This window comes from Malaya genurostris, chromosome 3 (assembly GCF_030247185.1).
Source record: "Malaya genurostris strain Urasoe2022 chromosome 3, Malgen_1.1, whole genome shotgun sequence".
NCBI lineage: Eukaryota > Metazoa > Arthropoda > Insecta > Diptera > Culicidae > Malaya > Malaya genurostris.
The window spans coordinates 198,356,138-198,375,151 of NC_080572.1; the positions used below are offsets into that span (position 1 = coordinate 198,356,138).

At 38.5% G+C, this 19,014-nt stretch overlaps 2 protein-coding genes across 7 annotated transcripts in view; both read right to left on the reverse strand.

Moving 5' to 3' along the window:
• Nucleotides 1–9: 9 nt before the first annotated feature.
• On the reverse strand, nt 10–15,137 carry LOC131433689 (syntaxin-10). Of its 5 annotated transcripts, none has more exons than XM_058600220.1 (6): nt 14,840–14,976; nt 14,418–14,777; nt 7,727–7,896; nt 7,029–7,620; nt 6,870–6,964; nt 10–1,787 (listed from the first exon to the last, which is right to left on the reverse strand). In XM_058600220.1, exons 2-6 carry the CDS (start codon nt 14,447–14,449, stop codon nt 1,711–1,713), a joined length of 966 nt encoding a protein of 321 aa, XP_058456203.1. In that variant the 5' UTR covers nt 14,450–14,777; nt 14,840–14,976; the 3' UTR covers nt 10–1,710. The 5 variants fall into 5 exon arrangements, with proteins under 5 accessions (XP_058456203.1, XP_058456204.1, XP_058456205.1 ...); XM_058600221.1 differs by having other exon boundaries at nt 14,418–14,652; nt 14,840–14,966; XM_058600222.1 differs by lacking the exons at nt 14,418–14,777; nt 14,840–14,976 and adding an exon at nt 14,988–15,137.
• Nucleotides 15,138–18,183: 3,046 nt separating this feature from the next.
• LOC131433679 (UDP-N-acetylglucosamine--peptide N-acetylglucosaminyltransferase 110 kDa subunit) overlaps nt 18,184–19,014 on the reverse strand; it is a 60,393-nt gene continuing 59,562 nt past the window's right edge. For both annotated transcript variants that reach the window (XM_058600202.1, XM_058600203.1), the window contains exon 8: nt 18,184–19,003. In XM_058600202.1, the coding sequence (XP_058456185.1) occupies nt 18,733–19,003 (271 nt within the window). In that variant the 3' untranslated portion in view covers nt 18,184–18,732. The remainder of the gene's footprint in view (nt 19,004–19,014) is intronic.

The following is a 19,014-nucleotide window of genomic DNA, read 5'->3' on the forward strand; positions in this document are numbered from 1 at the left end:
AAATGTATATTTTTCTGTTCCGAACGTTCTCATGTTTATTTGGGCACAAAATTCTAGTGTGCAATAGGCGATTTGCTTTTGAAGAACTAGGTTCACTTTATGTCTTAATGATACTTATCATGTTCGTATAAAGTTTATCCGTATGTTCCTTTCAGCCATTTTTGCCTTTCTCTTGTAGTTTCGGCTTTACTTTCCTCTAGTTGGAATGCGCTTCAGTGTTTTTTTTTCTGTTTTGCATTTCGAAATTTAAATAAAGTATATTAATTGCGAATTAGTTTGAAATATTCTGGATATATTCTATGATAATAGGAAACATTCAGTATAAGAAAGGTCCAACTACGAAAAACTTGTTTTAAATTATAACATTAACCAAAATACATACGTAAGTAGCAGAGTATAGTAGACACTAAAGAAAATAGAATAACAAACTATACGAGTCATATATCTATCGTTCCGCGCAATGTCTGTTTGTAACTTTGTTTTTAACACAGATGCGATTTTTTGACTGCTTTTATCCAACACAATTCAGTGTGATGTAGTTGACCCCATTAAAAATTGCAATACTACGTAAAAGGCTCACTATTCTGTTTTTTTGATAGTTGGTCTATTCTTGTATTGAGTTTCTTAGACTAACTTAGGTTGAACATGGTAATTTATCGCTTGATATTGAAATGTCAAATGGATTGCCGTACAAGGTTTTCTGGAAAAAGGTGGAAGTAGCTTACATCTTAAGAACATCGGAGTGCTAAGAGCTTTACTGCCGTTCCAAATCTAACTGTCCCGTATACATCGGAAATCCCACACCATATGGGCAATTATGCGTAGAAGGTCAGTTTACTGGAAGGTTATTAGGTATGGTCATAAACATGAACAGAACAAATAAATGTTCTATGTGTTTTATATATGACAAATAAGTTTAACTAGAATAGTACGAAAACATAAATCTCTGAAATGGTATCCGGCCTTGTTTCTTACATAGGTAAGCTAGGTTTTTCTAACACATGCTAGGTGTCAACCCGTGACAATGTCGAGCATTTAATAAAAACGTGGAATAATCAATCGAGTTTTGCCTTAGTTTGTCTATAACAAACCAAATTACAGTTTACTACATCAAATTCTTTAGATAAATTCTTAAATTAATTGTGGATAATTCACAATAAATCTTTCATATTTATTATTTCGTGTCTTAGCTTAAACAGGTAGTCTCGTTAATCACAATTTATATGAGACCTGAAAAAATATACTGTATATTTACACATAGGATTTTTTTTAATTTGGTTTGATTATTACTACTGTTTACAGTTACTAAATAAATACTAATTTCACGCATTATACATGTTTCGCTGACTGATATCCTTTGGAATCTTTTGTTAAACCTAACTGTTTATGATGGCCCGTACTATTTCGTTTTATGTTCACAGCACTTTGCGCAAGTTCAATGCTTTTTCCGTCGTGTTTAACGTAGAACTGATTTTGTGTTAACTGCAACCTCCCAAGCAAAGGATTAACGCAAACTGTTATTAATTCACGTAGCAAAAGGTTTTATTTCAATCGTGAGTCAGTCTTTGCTTCCTAATATTTCCAGAACCGCTTGTCAACCATGCAGTCATCGTAATGTCCTGCTCTAATAGGTCTTTTTTCATGATCAATCCGAACGTAGAACATTCAAAACTGTACACCAAGTCTATTGCTGGTTTAAATTGAGCTAATTTAAAGTATGATGTAAAATAGTATCACTACTACCAGAGCAATAGACAGTACCAGGATTGCCATCCACTGTCGTCGGTCTAGAATAGAAAGGTAGACAAAAGTAAATTAGATTTTAGTTGTTATAGCAGATGAAAAAATAACTGATAAATATATCAATTAGGCATTTTAAAAACTGCGCATTTTGCATTTCGAAGTAATGTGTCTGTGTCGGACAAGACCGATTGAGATAGTTATGTGAACCTCCTCGATGTGTCAAGTAGTAGGTGCGTAAGTTTAAAATATCGTTTTGTTGGTAACAGATGGTGAATCGTGCACGGAAGCTTATGATAGCGTTTCGCACAAGATTGACGTTCACATTGTGTATCGCTAGTGCAATAGAGTAAAGAGACATCAAACCAAGGAGCACAAACCTCTGGGGACAGGTATTGGCCTAAGGATGTCGGATTTTTTCAATTACTCGATTTTTCAAGAATCGAGTATAATTTTAAAAATAATCAATTGAATTTTAATCAATTAGCAAAATTATTAATAGTTTACTAAATCAGTTAGTCGATTATTGTTATAGTATTTTTTCGAATTATTCGATTAGTTCCATAATCGATCGTTAGTTTTAAATAACTTGATTAAATATTTATCGATTATCTAGGCTATTAATCGATTACTCGTGAAGAGCTAGTCGATACTTTTCTTGCAGCTAACCTGGGTCCGATTCTTAACCCCAAACATAGCATCAGAGTTTTTCTGGCCCGAAGAGGCGAATGTCCTTAAGTTTAAAACCTCTACAATCAGTGGCGTACCGAGAAAATTTGGCGCCCGGGGCAAAATAGCAAAATAAGAGATTTTGCCACCCCCATCGTTGGTTTTGTGACAGCTGAACTCAATCTCCGGCTTGGGCTTGGGCGAGCAAAAAAAAAGGTCCCAAGGATTGATTTGCCGCCCCCCTAAAAACGTTGCGCACGGATCGAGTGACCCCTCCCCCCACCCACTTCACCCCCCAGCTTAGAATAAAATTAATATTCAGTTCAGCAACGTCATCGCACGGCATCACATTGAACTGATTTTTTTATTAGATTCTGAAACCAAATCCTAAAACTGAATTTCGGAACTGAATTCAGAATCTGGATTCTGGTCTGGTGAATACGGAACCTAATTTCAGTTTTAGAATTTATTTTTAGATAACGTCTCCACATAACTCGGTCCATGGCTGCTCGTCGTCAGCCACTCAAGGCACGGATGCTTCTGAGATCACCCTCCACTTGATCGATTCACCTCACTCGTTGCGCTCCTCTTCTTCTTGTACCAGTCGGATTAGATTCAAGAACCATTTTCACTGGGCTGTCGTCCGACATCCTTATGATATGCCCAGCCCATCGTAGACGTCCGATTTTAGCTGTCCGTATGATAGGTGGTTCTCCTAGCAGCTGTTGCAATTCGTTATTCATACGCCGTCTCCACGTTCCGTCTTCCATCTGCACTCCGCCATAGATGGTCCTCAGTACCTTTCTTTCAAAAACACTGAGGGCGCGTTGGTCCTCTGCCAATATAGTCCAGGTCTCGTGGTCATAGAAAACAACTGGTCTAATAAGCGTTTTGTAGATGGTCAATTTCGAGCGGTGGCGTATTTTTCTCTATCGGAGGGTTTTTCTGAGTCCAAAGTACGCACGATTCCTGCCAAAATACGTCTATGAATTTTTCTGCTGGTGTCATTATCGGCGGTCACCAGTGAGCCCAAATACACGAACTCGTCAACCACCTCGATATCGTCACCGTCTATCAATATTCGTGGTGGGAGGTGTAGTGTTTCTTTTCTAGAGCCTCTTCCTCTCATGTATTTTGTTTTCGACGCATTTATGGCCAGTCTGATACTCCTAGCTTCAGCTTTCAGTCCGATGTAGGTTTCCATCATCTTCTCAAGGTTACGTGTCACAATATCAATATCGTCAGCGAAGCCAAAAAGTTGTACGGACTTTGGGAAGATCGTGCCACTCGTGTCTTCGAATCACACCTTCCAGGGCAATATTGAACAAGATACAAGAAAGTTCATCACCTTGACGTAGCCCTCTCCGAGATTCGAAGGGACTCGAGAGCGTCCCAGATACTCGGACGTAGCACATCACTCTATCCATCGTTGCTTTGACCAATCGCGTCAGTTTATCCGGGAAACCGTATTCGTGCATTATCTGCCATAGCTGTTCTCGATCGATTGTGTCATATGCCGCTTTGAAGTCAATGAATAGGTGATACGTTGTATTCACGACACTTCTTTTGTCTTATCGCGAATATGTGATCCGTAGTGGCGCGGGCTCCAGTAAATCCCGCTTGGTACGGCCCTACGAATTCCTTAGCTATTGGTGATAGACGACGGCAAAGGATTTGGGAGAGTACCTTGTAGGCGGCGTTGAACAATGTGATTGCGCGGTAATTGCAACAATCTAGCTTATCGCCCTTTTTGTAGACGGGACATACCACTCCATCCATCCATTCCTGCGGTAGAATCTCCTCCTCCCAAATCTTAGAAATCCTCAGCTTGCCGATCTCCTCACTTATCTCCGACAGATCAGGGGCTGGGAATCTGTCGGCGGCTGAGCGTGCACCCAGATTGATTCCTGTACCGTTCTCTGTATCTTGTGCTTCGCCATTCAGATGCTCGTCATAGTACTGCTTCCACCTGTCGATCACCTCACGTTCGTTCGTGAGAAGGTTACCACTGGTATCACTGCACATTTCGGCCTGTGGCGTGTAGCCTCTACGTGAGCGGTTCACCTTCTCATAGAACTTCCGTGTGTCATTTGCGCGGTACAGCTGTTCCATCGCTTCGCGATCTTGGTCTTCCTGGTGGCGCTTTTTCTTCCGGAAAACCGTGTTCTGTCTGTTCCGCGCCTGTCTGTATCGTTCCTCGTTCGCTCTAGTGCGGTGTTGCAGCATTCTCGTTCTTACTGCATTGTTCTCTTCGACCAACTGCTGACATTCGCCGTCAAACCAGTCATTTCCTCGATTCGATAACCTCGTACCTAGAACGGTTGCAGCAGTGCTACTCTGCAGTACGAATGCTACGTACCTGCTCGAGATTGAGTCCCGGCGTGCGACGAGTATTGTGCACCGTCGATAGTTTTGAGCGCATACAAACCGCGACAAGGTAGTGGTCAGAATCAATATTGGCACTGCGGTAGGTGCGGACATTGATGACGTCGGAGAAGAATCGCCCGTCGATGAGAACGTGGTCGATTTGATTTTCCGTATGTTGATCAGGTGATCTCCAGGTGGCTTTGTGGATATCTTTACGGGGAAAGAAGGTGCTTCGAACTACCATTCCTCGGGAGGCTGCAAAGTTTACGCATCGTTGACCGTTGTCGTTTGTTACCGCGTGCAGGCTCTCCAGCCCGATCACGGGTCTGTACATTGCCTCCCGGCCTACCTGAGCATTCATGTCGCCAATGACGAGTTTTACATTCCGCCGTGGGCAGCTGTCGTAGGTTTGTTCCAGCTGCGCGTAGAATGCTTCCTTCTCGTCATCGGGTCTCGTCTCATGTGGGCAGTGCACGTTGATGATGCTGTAATTGAAGAAACGGCCCTTGATCTTCAATACGCACATTCTATCACTGATTGGCTGCCACCCAATCATGCGCTGGCGCATCTTGCCCAACACTACAAATCCCGTTCCTAGAATGTTGGTTGTGCCGCAGCTCTGGTAGAAGGTAGCCGCTCGATGCCCACTTTTCCACACCTTCTGTCCCGTCCAAAAAAGTTCCTGCAGTGCTATGACATCGAAGCCGCGGATTTGAAGCTCATCATGCAGCATTCTGTCGTATCCTGGGAAGCCAAGCGATTTGCAGTTCCATGTGCCAAACTTCCAATCGTAGTCCTTATTAGATAACAGGTTCAGAAATTAAAACTATGACTTTGGAATTGAATCCCTATTTTGGAACTGGTTTCTCTTCATTATCACAATTCTGAAACAAAATGGATAGGGAATTTGGAACTGACTTCTGAGCCAGAATTTAATTCCTGGGTTCAGATTCAGAATTTAATCCCTAAATTCAGTTTCAGAATTAATTTCCAGAATTCCGAGCATGCGTGCTGAAATTAAATTCGAAACTTCGATTCTGGAACTGGATTCAATTCTTTTATTCAGGTTCAGAATTCAAGTTCAGAATTCAGTTCCAGAACTTCTAAATTCTGAAAATAAGTTCAGTTTCATAATTCTACCACTATATGCATAAACTGAATTCTTGATCTGGACTTTGAACCTGAATTTTGCAACTGAATTCGGAACCATTTCCAAGTTTCGAATTAAGTTCTTTAATTCTGTTCCAGTCATACTTTAGTATAGATGCACCGTTACAATTCTGGAAGCGAAGCAGTAAAAGTTGCAAAATTCACGTAATCAATCAACTAATACGATCGATTATTTAAATTCGGAAGTGAAAGGAGCATGTCAGTTTTGTTTGTATTCCCGGCCTCCAGTTGTCTCTGACATTACTCACCCGCCTTCTTTCGAGTTTACGTACTTTTTCAACTATGTTAGAAGATATTTGACTTTTTTATTCCTGGCATCTCGATTAAAAACGTCGTATTTGTTTAATTGGTTTCGTGTTAGAAACATACTTTTATTTCGTGTATAACATGTCGAATTTCAAATCAAATGAAGGGCATTTGCGGAATGTGATGAATTTCTTGTTCAAAGAAATAAAGCAATAAATACCTTATCGGACTGTTGTAAAGACTTGAAGCAAACTTTATCCAACCATTAAAACTTTTGAATACTTGTTTCAACGTTTCAAAACAGGCGTTTTTGATGTTACCAAAACCAAGAAAATCCTCGGAAAATTTGAAGATGACGAACGGCAATAATTGTTGAATGAAGATGCTACACAATCATAAATGATGACGAAGCAGTTGAATATCACTCGGTCAACCTTTTCCGATCTCTTTTGAGAGTCACGGGAAAAAATTGAAAAGGTTGGTAAATGGGTTCCACACAAACTGAACGAACGACAAATAGAAGAGCGAAATGCTCTTTTCAGGATACGAATGAGTTTTTTTTGCAAGTAAAAACATTTTGCGAATCCGAAACACAGAAAATCATCGGTAACGTCAGAATAACCATCAACGTCGATTCTTGGATGGGAAACGCACTGGCTGGGAATGTAAACACTCACCGTTAGTCATATGCAGTACTTTGGCTACTTTCTTCATCGTTGAATCCAACTTCGATTCGGTTTGTTCCATTTCGTTTCCAAATTCATCAAGCATTCTGAAATGGATAAAATTGACATTACATGACAGCTGAAATGAACTGTATATTGTGCTTTACTCACACTGCCTGTTCATCTAATTCGATGCCGATTTGACGTGAAACCGTTTTCAGGGTGCCAATCGAATCACTGATCACGTCCAACTGTTCATCCTGCGTTGTCAGTATTCGCTGCTGAGTCACAAGCGTATCCTCCACGAATCGATTCGATCCACCGTCCAGCACCGAAGAAGACGAGGGTGCGTAATGAGTGGGACTATCGTCCATGTTATTCTCCAGCTTAGAATACTTGGCACCACTGTGTCGTGAGGCGGCCATGGCTGCTCCTGCTGAGCTAATCAGATGCTTGCCAGTGCCTGCTAGATTGAGATTGTTGTTGTTCAAATTGCAACTAGAGTGCGTGCCGCTGTTATTGCTGCTACCGATTATACAGTTGTTGTTGATGAAGTTTTTGCTTGCTTGGTTTTGCGAAGATCCGTGTTCGCTGTTGTCTAGTAGTGGCTGCCTAGCAGTTATGTCTCGATCACTGTTACGATTAATGCTCATGCGATCTTTCATAGACTTGACCTCATCGCGCGTAGCATCAATGAACTGACGTCGGCTGGATAGTTCCTTGTTGTCGATTTTAAATTTACTAGGATTTTTTTCTACAATGCGTAATAGAATAATGGCTAAGGAAAGCGTACCCTACATTAATGTATTCGAAAGCAATTGATTCAAATTAGTGAATGAAATAAATGAAAATAAATTTCAAAAGGATATTTATAGTGTCCTCGAGGTCTTCTAGATCCCATTCGATGCTGCGTAAAGAGTTTTTCAGTTCAGTTGTGGTCCATTCAGCTTCTGCTGTTGTACCACCGGAGTGTACATCGTTTAGTTCTCGCCACCGAAGATACAATCCACGTGTTTTGTTCAGTGCCTTGAATACTTCACTGAAAACATTATAAGGAACATAATTATACGTTACCAAATATTTGCAAATGGCTTTGGCGACTTTCATAGGAACAAAAAAGAACACGCTTGAGCTATTATTTTCACCACTATTTCATCTCTGCTGGTCTACCTTAGATAAGTCCATATTGTATGTACACAACTAACCAGAGCGTCTCTGTCGCAGCAATTGCAAAATCAGAGTTTATCGTTGATTGGCATTATTACGTAGTATTGCTTAGATAGCCGTGTAGTGTTGAGCCCAACTGGCTAAGAAGTGTTAAGTGTTACATAAGTTGTGTAAGGTTTGCGTCTGCTTAGCGGTTTAAGTTGAACTGCTAGGCGGAGATGGCAGTTCTACTTGAACTGCTTTAAGCACTGACGAGCCGAAGGTGAAACGCAAAGAACGCTGAAACAAAATATGTGCATTTTTGCACAAAACAAAAAACCCCTAAATGTTCAAACTCTGCGGCGACCAATAGCCAGTCGTCATTCGTTTACGCCCGAGACGTCAGAAAAGATATTGCACTCTGTGTAATATTCAACAAGTGTTACATAAGTTGTGTAAGCTTTGCGTCTGCTTAGCGGTTTAAGTTGGACTGCTAGGCGGAGATGGCAGTTCTACTTGAACTGCTTTAAGCACTGACGAGCCAAAGGCGAAACGCAAAGAAAGTTAAGAATATATTACTTAGAGTGACTATAATCAGAGTGGCGACAGCTGTTCATTTGGAATGACAGCTCCCAGTTCCAAACGAGCAAACGACCTGTCAATTCAATGTAAAGCTAATGGAATGTTTAGAATTGTTGCCAAAATTACGGATGAGATGTCGTCACTCTGGTTATAGGCACTCTAATATTACTGTGTCCGAAAAATATCCGGAATCGGTAATATTTAAACTCCGCGTGTTATTTTCAACCGGTACTTTTTCGTTTTTCGATGGCAGCACTGTTTTCTGACATATAAAAAGTTTCAAGTGTTTGAGATACGCATGGTTTTGTGAGACGCCAACAGTGAATTTTTCGATGTCTACGATGTCTAAAATTGTTTAACAAAGAAGTGCGATAAAGCAATGTTTTTTCAATGGAATAACCGTTGCGGATGCATTGCAACGGGGACCAAGCTCTATTCGAAACAACAACATTTCTCGGTTGATTTTTCATTAGGGCGTATAAGCAAGTGACAGTTTCTCTTCAATCACTCTCTCTTTCGATTATTGTGATGTGATTAAAAAGATTTTCTTTGATATCACTATTCTGTTTGTTTGTTTCGGGTATCATTTCATGCAAAGAGTTGAGTGATAAACGTGGAAACCGCTTGGTAATTAATAGAAGAGAAAGTAAACAAAGAGAAACTGTCACTTGCTTATACGCCCTTTTGAAAAATTAACCGAGATTTGATTAATACAAATAATTCAAATTTTTTATTTATTTATATCGTGTATTTGTACCTGTCTTTAACCTAGTTGCGGTCGTTCGCCGGATATATTCAAAGAAGGCAGACATGTTGAGGACGGAGAGTACCCGGGAAGTCATCCAAGGTAATGTTGACAGTTTGGTCTGATCATCGGGATGTAGCACATTTAAAAATGACAAAAATAATGCTCGTGTAAGGGCCGCTTATTGTGCAGTAATGACGAGTTTTCTATGCAAATTTGAAATATCATTTCTTAGGCTGTGAACCATTTCACGGTTAATTTTAACTTTTGGTTAAAATCTGACACTTGAGTGGTTATTTGGTGTCGAGTAGTTAAATTTGACTAAAACTGTGGCCAATTTCGAAATTTGACGGACGGAAAATTATTTGGGTTTATTTTCCACTGGAAATAATTTCAACTAAGGAATTAATATTAGAATTTTCATTGCGAGATTTTTTTCAGTGTTGGAAAATAACTATCGATCTGTCAAAAATAACCATGCTCTCGAGCAGGGTTATTTTTGACAACATCAATTAACCACTCGAGTGTCAGGCCGCTTTCCTTAGGAGCTCCTTATCTCTTCAATCGACACGCGTTCCCCAAGGTGGCATCTGAAGTTTTGTAAACAGTCAGAAGTCGTACAGAGTACAGACTCTCATAGTAACAGACTGGCGACCTCTTAGGGAGCCAAACGAACTGTCAAATTCCGAAGCTAGAGCATGGGAGTTTGACGGTTCATTTGGCTCCCTAAGAGGTATTCGCCAGTCTGTTACCACAGACTAACAGACATGACAGTATGAGTAAATTCTTATAAAAATAATTTTTCGTAATGCACTAGTTCCACCTATATTGTACTGCGCGAACTATTTACTATCTGTACACCCCTTGTGTTATGTAAAAGTTTTTTTACTAGTTAGTTTCCCCTCGTTTGTCAACACCGATCAGCTGCTTGCAGGGATGCCTGATTTCATCAAAATATTTAAAAATGAATTTTCACAATAAATTATTGGATTACGTTGATAATATATTTAACTTTTTCGCGATGTTGGAAGGTAACCATTTATTTGACTCAACGTTGTTCATCTAGACTATTTTTTATTGTGTTGGTAGTTTTCACACGAATTTAAGTGGCGGCAGACCAGAAGTAAGTAAATATTGTAACAAAACGGGTTCGATTTTGTATTGCATTGGAGGATGAGAAGTAGGCACAATTATGTATATAGTTTTGGCAATATGTATTAAATTTGTATCCTGCGTGAAATTCGCATGGACGTATACAAATCAATACATTACAGGTAATTCTGTATGAATGGCAACTCTGTTGGTAAATGAAAAAAAATAAACAAAGTCTAGATAACAGACAGGATGTTTTTGATAGGGTAACGTGGCGCCATCATGACACATGTGAGTACTGTCCCAAATAAAGGAATATTCGAAATGACCGTTAAAATGATTGAAGAATCTAATTTGAGTGTCCTGTCTGTTAGTCTGTGCTGTTACTATGAGAGTCTGTAGTACGGAGTCGTATATGTCCCGTTTAAGGACTATTCATACATATCCGGTCCGGTTCAGTGCCGGCACGACACCGTGCACGGATACTGATATTATTTCATTCATTTTCTATGCGCGCATTTACACCTATCCGGCACCGTGCCGTTTCAGTGCAGCTCGCCGTCAGTGTAGCGTCCATCCGGCAAACTCAAATTCGTCGTCACCGATATTTTTTTATTTTCACTGAAGTCGGTGTCATTCCATTGACTGTGCCGGAACGGAAACAGCACGGAAACGGAACGGAAGGGTTCCGATAAAAAAAAGAACACTGACGGCGCACTGAAGGCACTTTCACTGAACCGTCACGGAACTGAAATGTGTGAATAGTCCTTTACACTTCTGCTGGCTGCCAGCCTGCTGGTGTCAGTGTACTGCCCTCTTAGGAAAAAACGTTCAACGGTGGTCCTTCGTTGGTCTAATACTTTGGATCATTGGACCACAGTTGAACGCAGCCAGCAGAAGTGTAAACGGGGCAATAGCTTCACTAAAATGACGTTAGTTTGACTCTAGGACAGGACCAGACAACTGGCTTCTTTTTCCAGAAAAATATTTCTCTTCTTATTCCGGTTGCTCCCTGCTGTAAATAATAAATGCCTCGCGATCACTGTTGCCAGTAGAGATAATTGTCCATTCTGAAAACTTTCTCCCCTTATAACATGTAATTATTTATCATTTGAAAACACTTAGACAAATGTTATATCGGTCAAAAATATAGCTCTGAATTCATTTTAATCAGATGTTTGTTTTGAAGAAAACGTTTAGTTGAAACAGCTTAATAAAATTTTTCTAAAACACTCAATTTTGAGTAATTAATTTTTGCAGCTTTATTAACTAAAGTATTCAACATATTCTATTTGAGCAAAATAATAACATACAGAAGTATCCAAAGATTGGGTGCTATTCTCAACCAACATAATCAATATTCTCGTCCATATCACACTTCGTGATTTCAGGCTTTCTCTTTGTATCATCAAGTGATTGTTAAATGTACTCGTATACTTTCCGCATTGACTGAATTTAAAAACAAATTGAACCTAAATCCTATTGAAATCAATAATTTTGAAAAGATGACCCGAAAAATAAAATATCCAATATCAAGCTACATTGTTACCGACGATACTGACAACACTTTTTCTACCACCCTGCAGTAATCTTGATTTCAACAACTTCTACTTGCTTATGTCAGTTTCAACCAATCACGAGCTGGTCCGAAATTGGTCCTAAAAGTGGATTAACAATTGTCAGGTCCTGTCCTAGGTTTGACTGAACGGAAAGCATTCATAGTTAATGTCATTAAGAATGTCATGACTAAATAATAATAACATTTTAATGAACGTGCAGTAATGACGAGTTTTCTATAAAATTTGAAATGCATCATTACTTAGTCATCATTAAAAATGACAAAAATAATTCCCGTGTAAGGGCCGCTATAGTGTAATCGTGGACGTAAAATATTTTTGGTTTTGCCCATGCAGAGCTCACAATACGCTGTCACAGACTGATTATTGATGGCATAGACGGGAAGTATGTTTAGTGTTCGGCATATTTGCCGAGCGATGATTTCAAAATGAAAATGCTGTTGACATCATTTGGCAAAAAATTTAGGAGGCTCTGAACTGATGGAATTCGTGAACGGTACAGTACAACGGAGCTATGGAAAATTTAGAACGTAACTCTCTGTTCCAACAGAACTTTGCATGAATTTTTCGTTCCCGATGAGCTTAAATCTTCGTTATCTGATCATAGGTATATATATTTGGCCTTAAAAAATGCCTTGCTCTTCACTATACGGGACTGGGTGTCGATTAAAAACCTCAAAACTAGCCGCATTAAATTTACTGCCACACATTTTAGCGCTGAGAATTTGACGAGTAGATTACACGGGTACAATCCAACAATTAAATCCCCAAATGACTTTGATAATGTTGTCGATGAGACAAACTCATTCATAGTTGCAGCATACGAAGAATCTTGTCCACTTGGAGTTGAGTTTTTAGTGAGTGATGGGGATTCAAATATAGATAAATTTATTGGATCTACACCAACGCTGCTTACTATACCGAATTATTGGTATTTATTTTTTTTAAGTTGGCAGCTCTGATCTACACAACTGTTGTTAGACCAATTTTAACATATTTGGTGTGAAGGCAGAATGAAGTTGCGATAGTTTAGTCAAAGCTAAATCATTTTCAAATGGTGGTCCTTTTGGCTTTGACAAGAGCGATCACAACTTCTATTGCTGCTCTCGAGACGCATACCATTTTGAAGTTATAAGCGGTCCTTACACGATAATTAAAAGTGTCATTAGTAAAAAGTAATGTCATTTTTAATAAACGTGTGAGGGCAGTAACGATGAATTCTCCATACAAATTAAGAATGTCATTACATAGTAGTCATAAAAAATGACATTAATAATTCTCGTGTAAGGGTCGCTATATGGTTTCGGGACAGTAACCTTATAGACTGTAGCATGTGGACTGAAATGTGTTTTCTTTGGGATAAGTATTTACTCGCTTTCAGCGACTTAATTCTCACATGCCATTTTCCCATTTAAAACATTTAGGGTGATTTTCGCGAGGAGTGCTTGTCAGATTACTTGGAACAAGTTGATGAACACATAGTTTGTTATACTCTCTGCTGAACGCTCGTGCTGGTGTTTGCTATCGTGAATGGGATTAGAGCAATCTCTTTCGCTAGGTGGATACTATATTTTGTTCCATGGTGAAATCTACACGATTATGTGTAGTGGACAACTAGCACTTCAGCAGAAAATCTGTGGTAAACGTTTGGCAACTTTAAAGGCAATCAGTTTGAATGATTCACAGTCGAAACTAGTGATTGCGTGTTAAAGTTAAATGGCAGACCTCAGCATTCCCAATGTTGCTCTCATAATGGTATTACTTCAAATTAATAAGCTAAAAAGTTAGACAGAGTTGGCGCTAATAAAGCACGGTCAATTAGTTAAATAAAGTACAACATTCATATCCATTCTTGACAGCTACAGGCGTAGATTACAAACTTGCGCTCAGACAACAAAACATTTTCAAATATGTTCTTAAATGTCTACAGATTGATTAAATTTAAAAAAAATTATTTTTATAATGTACTGATTTTAGCAGATTGATTAGCAAACATCACGAGGTGCTAATATAATTTTAAAAATAAATATCGCGAATCCATCTGCATCATTACTGCAATGCAGAATGGTATCGGTTTTGTAAAATTTCTAAATTTTTTCTGTGCTTGGAAGTTTTTCATTGGACATTTTGATATATGCAAATCGCTCAGCATCCTTTCATACAACATGTGAGCATGTTGTTGCGTACCACGATCAGTTATAGACATAGGAACACGCTAAGAATACCTTCAATGGCATGAATAGCCCTAATATAGGCTACAGTATTTAGACTCACAATAAATGGAATAAACCCGAAGTCTTGTTTTTATTCGACTGGATTTCTGTTACTGGCTCAAATTATTGTTACTTCTGGAATTTTTTCTTCATTGTTTCGTTAACAAATTATGTATTCATTATATCATATGAAAACAGGACTTACTCTTTCACTACGAAAAATGGATCTTCCATCATATTTTATAGGCAGACGTAATCACAATATTGCTTCAAGCAGACCTCTACTACGCGCAGATGGCAAATTTGTTAATTTTCATTTTTTGTTCATTTGCCACTGTTAATGAAATTTCGGCAACCACTACCACCGATGTTCACCAAAGATATCATTTTATCTCATTACAAGGTTAATCTTTACTCCACAGATAGTGTTCTATCAATTTCTAGTACGGGCAAAAAGTGGAAAACTGAGTTACGTGTGGCGATATTTACTTATTGGAAAAAGTCGCTATATGATCCTGAGCGAATCAACCTAATGTTGTAAAATTGTATTTGGTTTGGCAGAAAGCTAAGTATTAAAAAAGCGACATGAAGAAAGATTGTACAAATTTCCGAGGAAATAATTTTCACCTATTCTGAATTTAATTCTTCAAAGGACGATTAAAAATGTGCAATTAAATTCCGCATCCTTTTTCACTAGAAATAACTCAACTGTACATCTCACAAACACCGACACAAAACATGATATGTAAAGGACTGTGTGCAGATACTTACTTACCTTAGTCATCAGTAAGGGAAATTCGCCTGTACATGTCCTGGCCTATGTTGAATAGCAGAAAATGGAAAAACAAACGGGAAAATGAAGTACAGAGAGATTTCACTCTTGCGCATTGAAGGATAAACATACACACTGTCATCGTTGTGTTGCTCATCACTTTTCTATTTCCCACAGTTTATCCAAACTGTCAAATCTATCCAGAGCTGCCAACTTTTTTTTCAAATTTGTCAATCATCTGTGACATCATTGATACTCTGCCCCAGCGCTGCCAACTATACCGATTTCTCGGTATTTATACCGATTTTTGGACTCGATACAGGAATACAGATATGCTCTCTCAAAATACCGATATTTCAAATTTCATACAGATAAATACCGATTTTCAGTTTTTGTGTTTGATTCCATAGGAGTAAACCAGGTCGAGCGACCATTGGTCGCAAAATCAGTTTCCACCCTAAATCGATGTTTGATTTTTCGAGAAAGATATTATACAGATAGATTTTTCCGCCAAATACAGATTTTTGGAAAAAACAGTTGACAGCACTGCTCTGCCCATAGATCACTACTAGAGGTGTGCGAAACAGTTCATATTGGTGAGCAGCACCCTCCTGCTATGGATGCTGATTCCTGAAACCGACGCATTTTGGTTTGGTGGCGTTGTTGTCAACAATATGTTAAGCAACGTTCATACCGTACAATCAAACCACACTGGTGTCAAAAGTTAATTTCTTCAAACCCAATATAAATATAACTCTAGTATAGTATTCTCTATAAAACAAGTAATTTGACCTCTTTTTGAATAAGAAAAAGAAATTGTGGTTTATTATAGTTTGATTATATTGCATCGAAATCGTTTCCTTATGTTGGTGCACCGCATAAAGAAAAATGTGAACATGTGAACACAGCGTTCGACAGCAAACTAGAACCAAAGAACAGCTCCGAACCTATCAGCTCACCAAAATGATTCGATTCAATGTATCATCTCATTTAGATTGAACTGATGGTTAATTTTGTGACCCGATTTTCTTGCGCCGTGAGAGGTAATATTTATTACTGATAATGTCTTATTCAATCCGTTGAAAAAGGATAGATGCAGACATGTTAGAGATAGCGTAACTTGGTAAAAACATTTTTTCTCGTTTAGAACTCGCTTTTCAAGAGCCGAAAATCCGTTAACTCGTAGTCTATTCCTATCTTCTCAATGCGGCGAACAAATGAGTGAGCTAGTGAGCTGCGGTTCTTTTGAAAAGAGCTGTGAGCTGTCAGCTTACTTTTATGATTCGATTCATTGGAACAGCTCAGGAGCGAATTGCCCAACTCTAATCACTACTTCATTGTATCGGACATCGGTCTCAGCTCCATCGAGGCTCTCCGTTCTGTGAAGCCTGGAACGGAACAATTGAGTGTTTTTTCTGCAAAATCATACTACATTACCTTGGCTTGGGTACCCCCTCCCCCTTTTCAAGAGTAAACACTCAAGTTTTTAAGTCAATCGAAGCAGAAATCTTGGACATGTGCGTCGAGCTCTTACTCCTTCGCAGTATGAGCTAAGCAAAGATAAAGGCCCATAACTTGCTGAGTTTTGTTCCGATTGGCTTGAAAATAAATAGAATAAAGAAAATATAAAGATAACAATAAATGATTTTTCAAAAGTGTTAGACCCCTTAAAGAAGCTAGAAAGCGTTGCATACGAAAATTTTCCCAAATTGATGGTTACCAATCATATGAGTTATTTTGTGGAAATTATGGTGTTACGTCGCTCTTTTGTAAGTTATAGGTGTAACGAAGCGTTACATGCGTTATCTTTTTTGTAAGTTATAGGCGTTAGGAAGCGTTGCATGCGTTACTTTTTTGTAAGTTATAGGAATTACGAACATAGGCGTTACGAAGCGTTATATGCGTTACTTTTTTGTAAAATATAGACGTTACGAAGCGTTACTTTTTTGTGAATCATATGCGTTACGAAACGTTACTTTTTTGTGAATCATAGGCGTTACGAAGCGTAACTTTTTTTAACTTTTAGGCGTTACGGAGCCTTAGGTATCGTTATTTTTATGTAAGTTAAAGGTGTTACGAAGCGTTACCCGTCAACCCGAAATCTAATGAATTGAAGCAGGTTTAAAACACGCAAAACACTTTCTACTCACTGAAAGCATGTTCACCGTATGCTTCCACTTCCACTAAAATATTATGAATTTCAACGACAGTTTTCTTCGTGTTAAAGTAATGAAGTAACACTGCCGGCAAAAAAAAAATTTCGAGCAAAAACATCGGCATGTCATAAACTGGAAAAGATGCGATATGTCAGTACATTCCAAAAGAGTGTTTTCAATCTTACAATCGTTTGCTATGATGGAGATATACATAGTGATTAAAAACGATGACCGCATGGGGCATCACGTGGTAACCAAGTTATTGTATAAAACCACACATTACATCTAGATATATGCGTAACGCATTTACGAACGGTAAAAATGCTAGAAGAAAAATAAAGGTAGTTGGAAACTGGTTGTATTTCGTAAACTGAACATAAAATATGTCTTTTATTATTCGCTCCAGCACAGTCTGTTTGTTTAATTTGAGGAATAGAAAATATTCAACATTGATAGAAAATTTAAAATGACAAGCTCCCAAATGGAAAGGCCGTGAAAATGATTGGAATCGTCATCAGTGATAATATATATCGATTGTTTTTTCTAAGTAACATGAATTTATTCCGTACTATTACTCATATAGTTGTATTCAGAAAACACTAGTATCTACTTTGTTTTATTTTGTTCCACTAGTTCTCTAAGGGGCGGGTACATCTATTTACAAAGGCGATCACATGGATCGCTCTAAGCAGTTCTAAGGATTATGGAAAACTTCTGTTTGCTGTAGACTGCTGCGCAAGAAGAGTCAGTGTCGTTTGTGCCGGACAGACAGCTAGTTCATTTTATATTCATTACAAATGTGCCACATTTCATCACTCACTGACTGCCAGATGACATTCTAATTGTCATATACTAATTCAAACTGCTGCTATCTGTCTGCCATATTCAAATTTGAATATCATGTACAAACACCGTGTTGCCGTTTATGTGTAACCTTTTTGTGACTTGCGATTTTGAAAATACTTTCTTTAATGAAGAGCTACTGTAAAATGCAACTAGTGAGATAAAATTCAAGACGCTATCTACAAGTAGCATTGCTCGTATTGTAATATACTTTTTTTTTGCATTCGTTACAATGTCGAATCGACTATTGTATTTATTTTAAATTAGTTTATCACTGTTACATTTGAATTCAATCAGTTCAATTTTTTAGTTACAGTAACTTAATGTGCAACAACAAATTGTGAAAAGAAACAGGAAAAATTGTATTACGTGCAATATACAAATAGAGAAAACAAATCAGACACACTTCAAACTCAAACTCTGTTTCCATGCTATCAAAAGAGTATTAAAATTCATGTCCATTTAATTAGTATACTTTATACAATTCCTCAACAACTCATTGTAGTTTAAATTATAGTTACTATAATTTAAAGAATTATCTCTATGTCAATTTTGAAAACATAAGTTAAAAATCAAAATTGCTATCTTAGAATCTATCTATCATCCCGAAAAAAACAACTTCATTCAGTAAAAACAGAATGTGTGATCCCTAAAATATAAATCACATTAACGTCGGTTTACTTCCCAACGATCAGCAACGTGTGTGTGTGTGTGTGTTGTTCGTGAAAATTTTAACACACCATCGGAGCTCACTTGGATGTTTCTTTGGCCGATATGTGATCGGGTCGTTCCCCTCGTGCAAACCGTTCCCACATCTTATAGAACAACATTTCCAATCCTTGAGCGTACTGCTTGCAATCGAAAAGTGGACTCTCGCAGCGGGCCACCCACACTTTAGCACGAATTGCTCTCAGATACTCTTTGTCGGTACCTAGTTTGATGGCGATGTCCTGATACTCCTGTCGGGTTCGAGCGATCAGCTCCGGACAACCTAGTGCGGCAAGTTGTGATGCTGCCACTCTGTTTGGAGA

Coding starts and splice junctions, on each gene's coding strand:
- LOC131433689 (XM_058600220.1), bottom strand. CDS start 14,449: ATGATGGAAGATCCATTTTTCGTAGTGAAAGA. Junction 7,621..7,726: donor AGACCTCGAGGACACTATAA/ATATCCTTTTGA, acceptor TTATTCTATTAC/GCATTGTAGAAAAAAATCCT. Junction 6,965..7,028: donor GAATTAGATGAACAGGCAGT/GTGAGTAAAGCA, acceptor TATCCATTTCAG/AATGCTTGATGAATTTGGAA.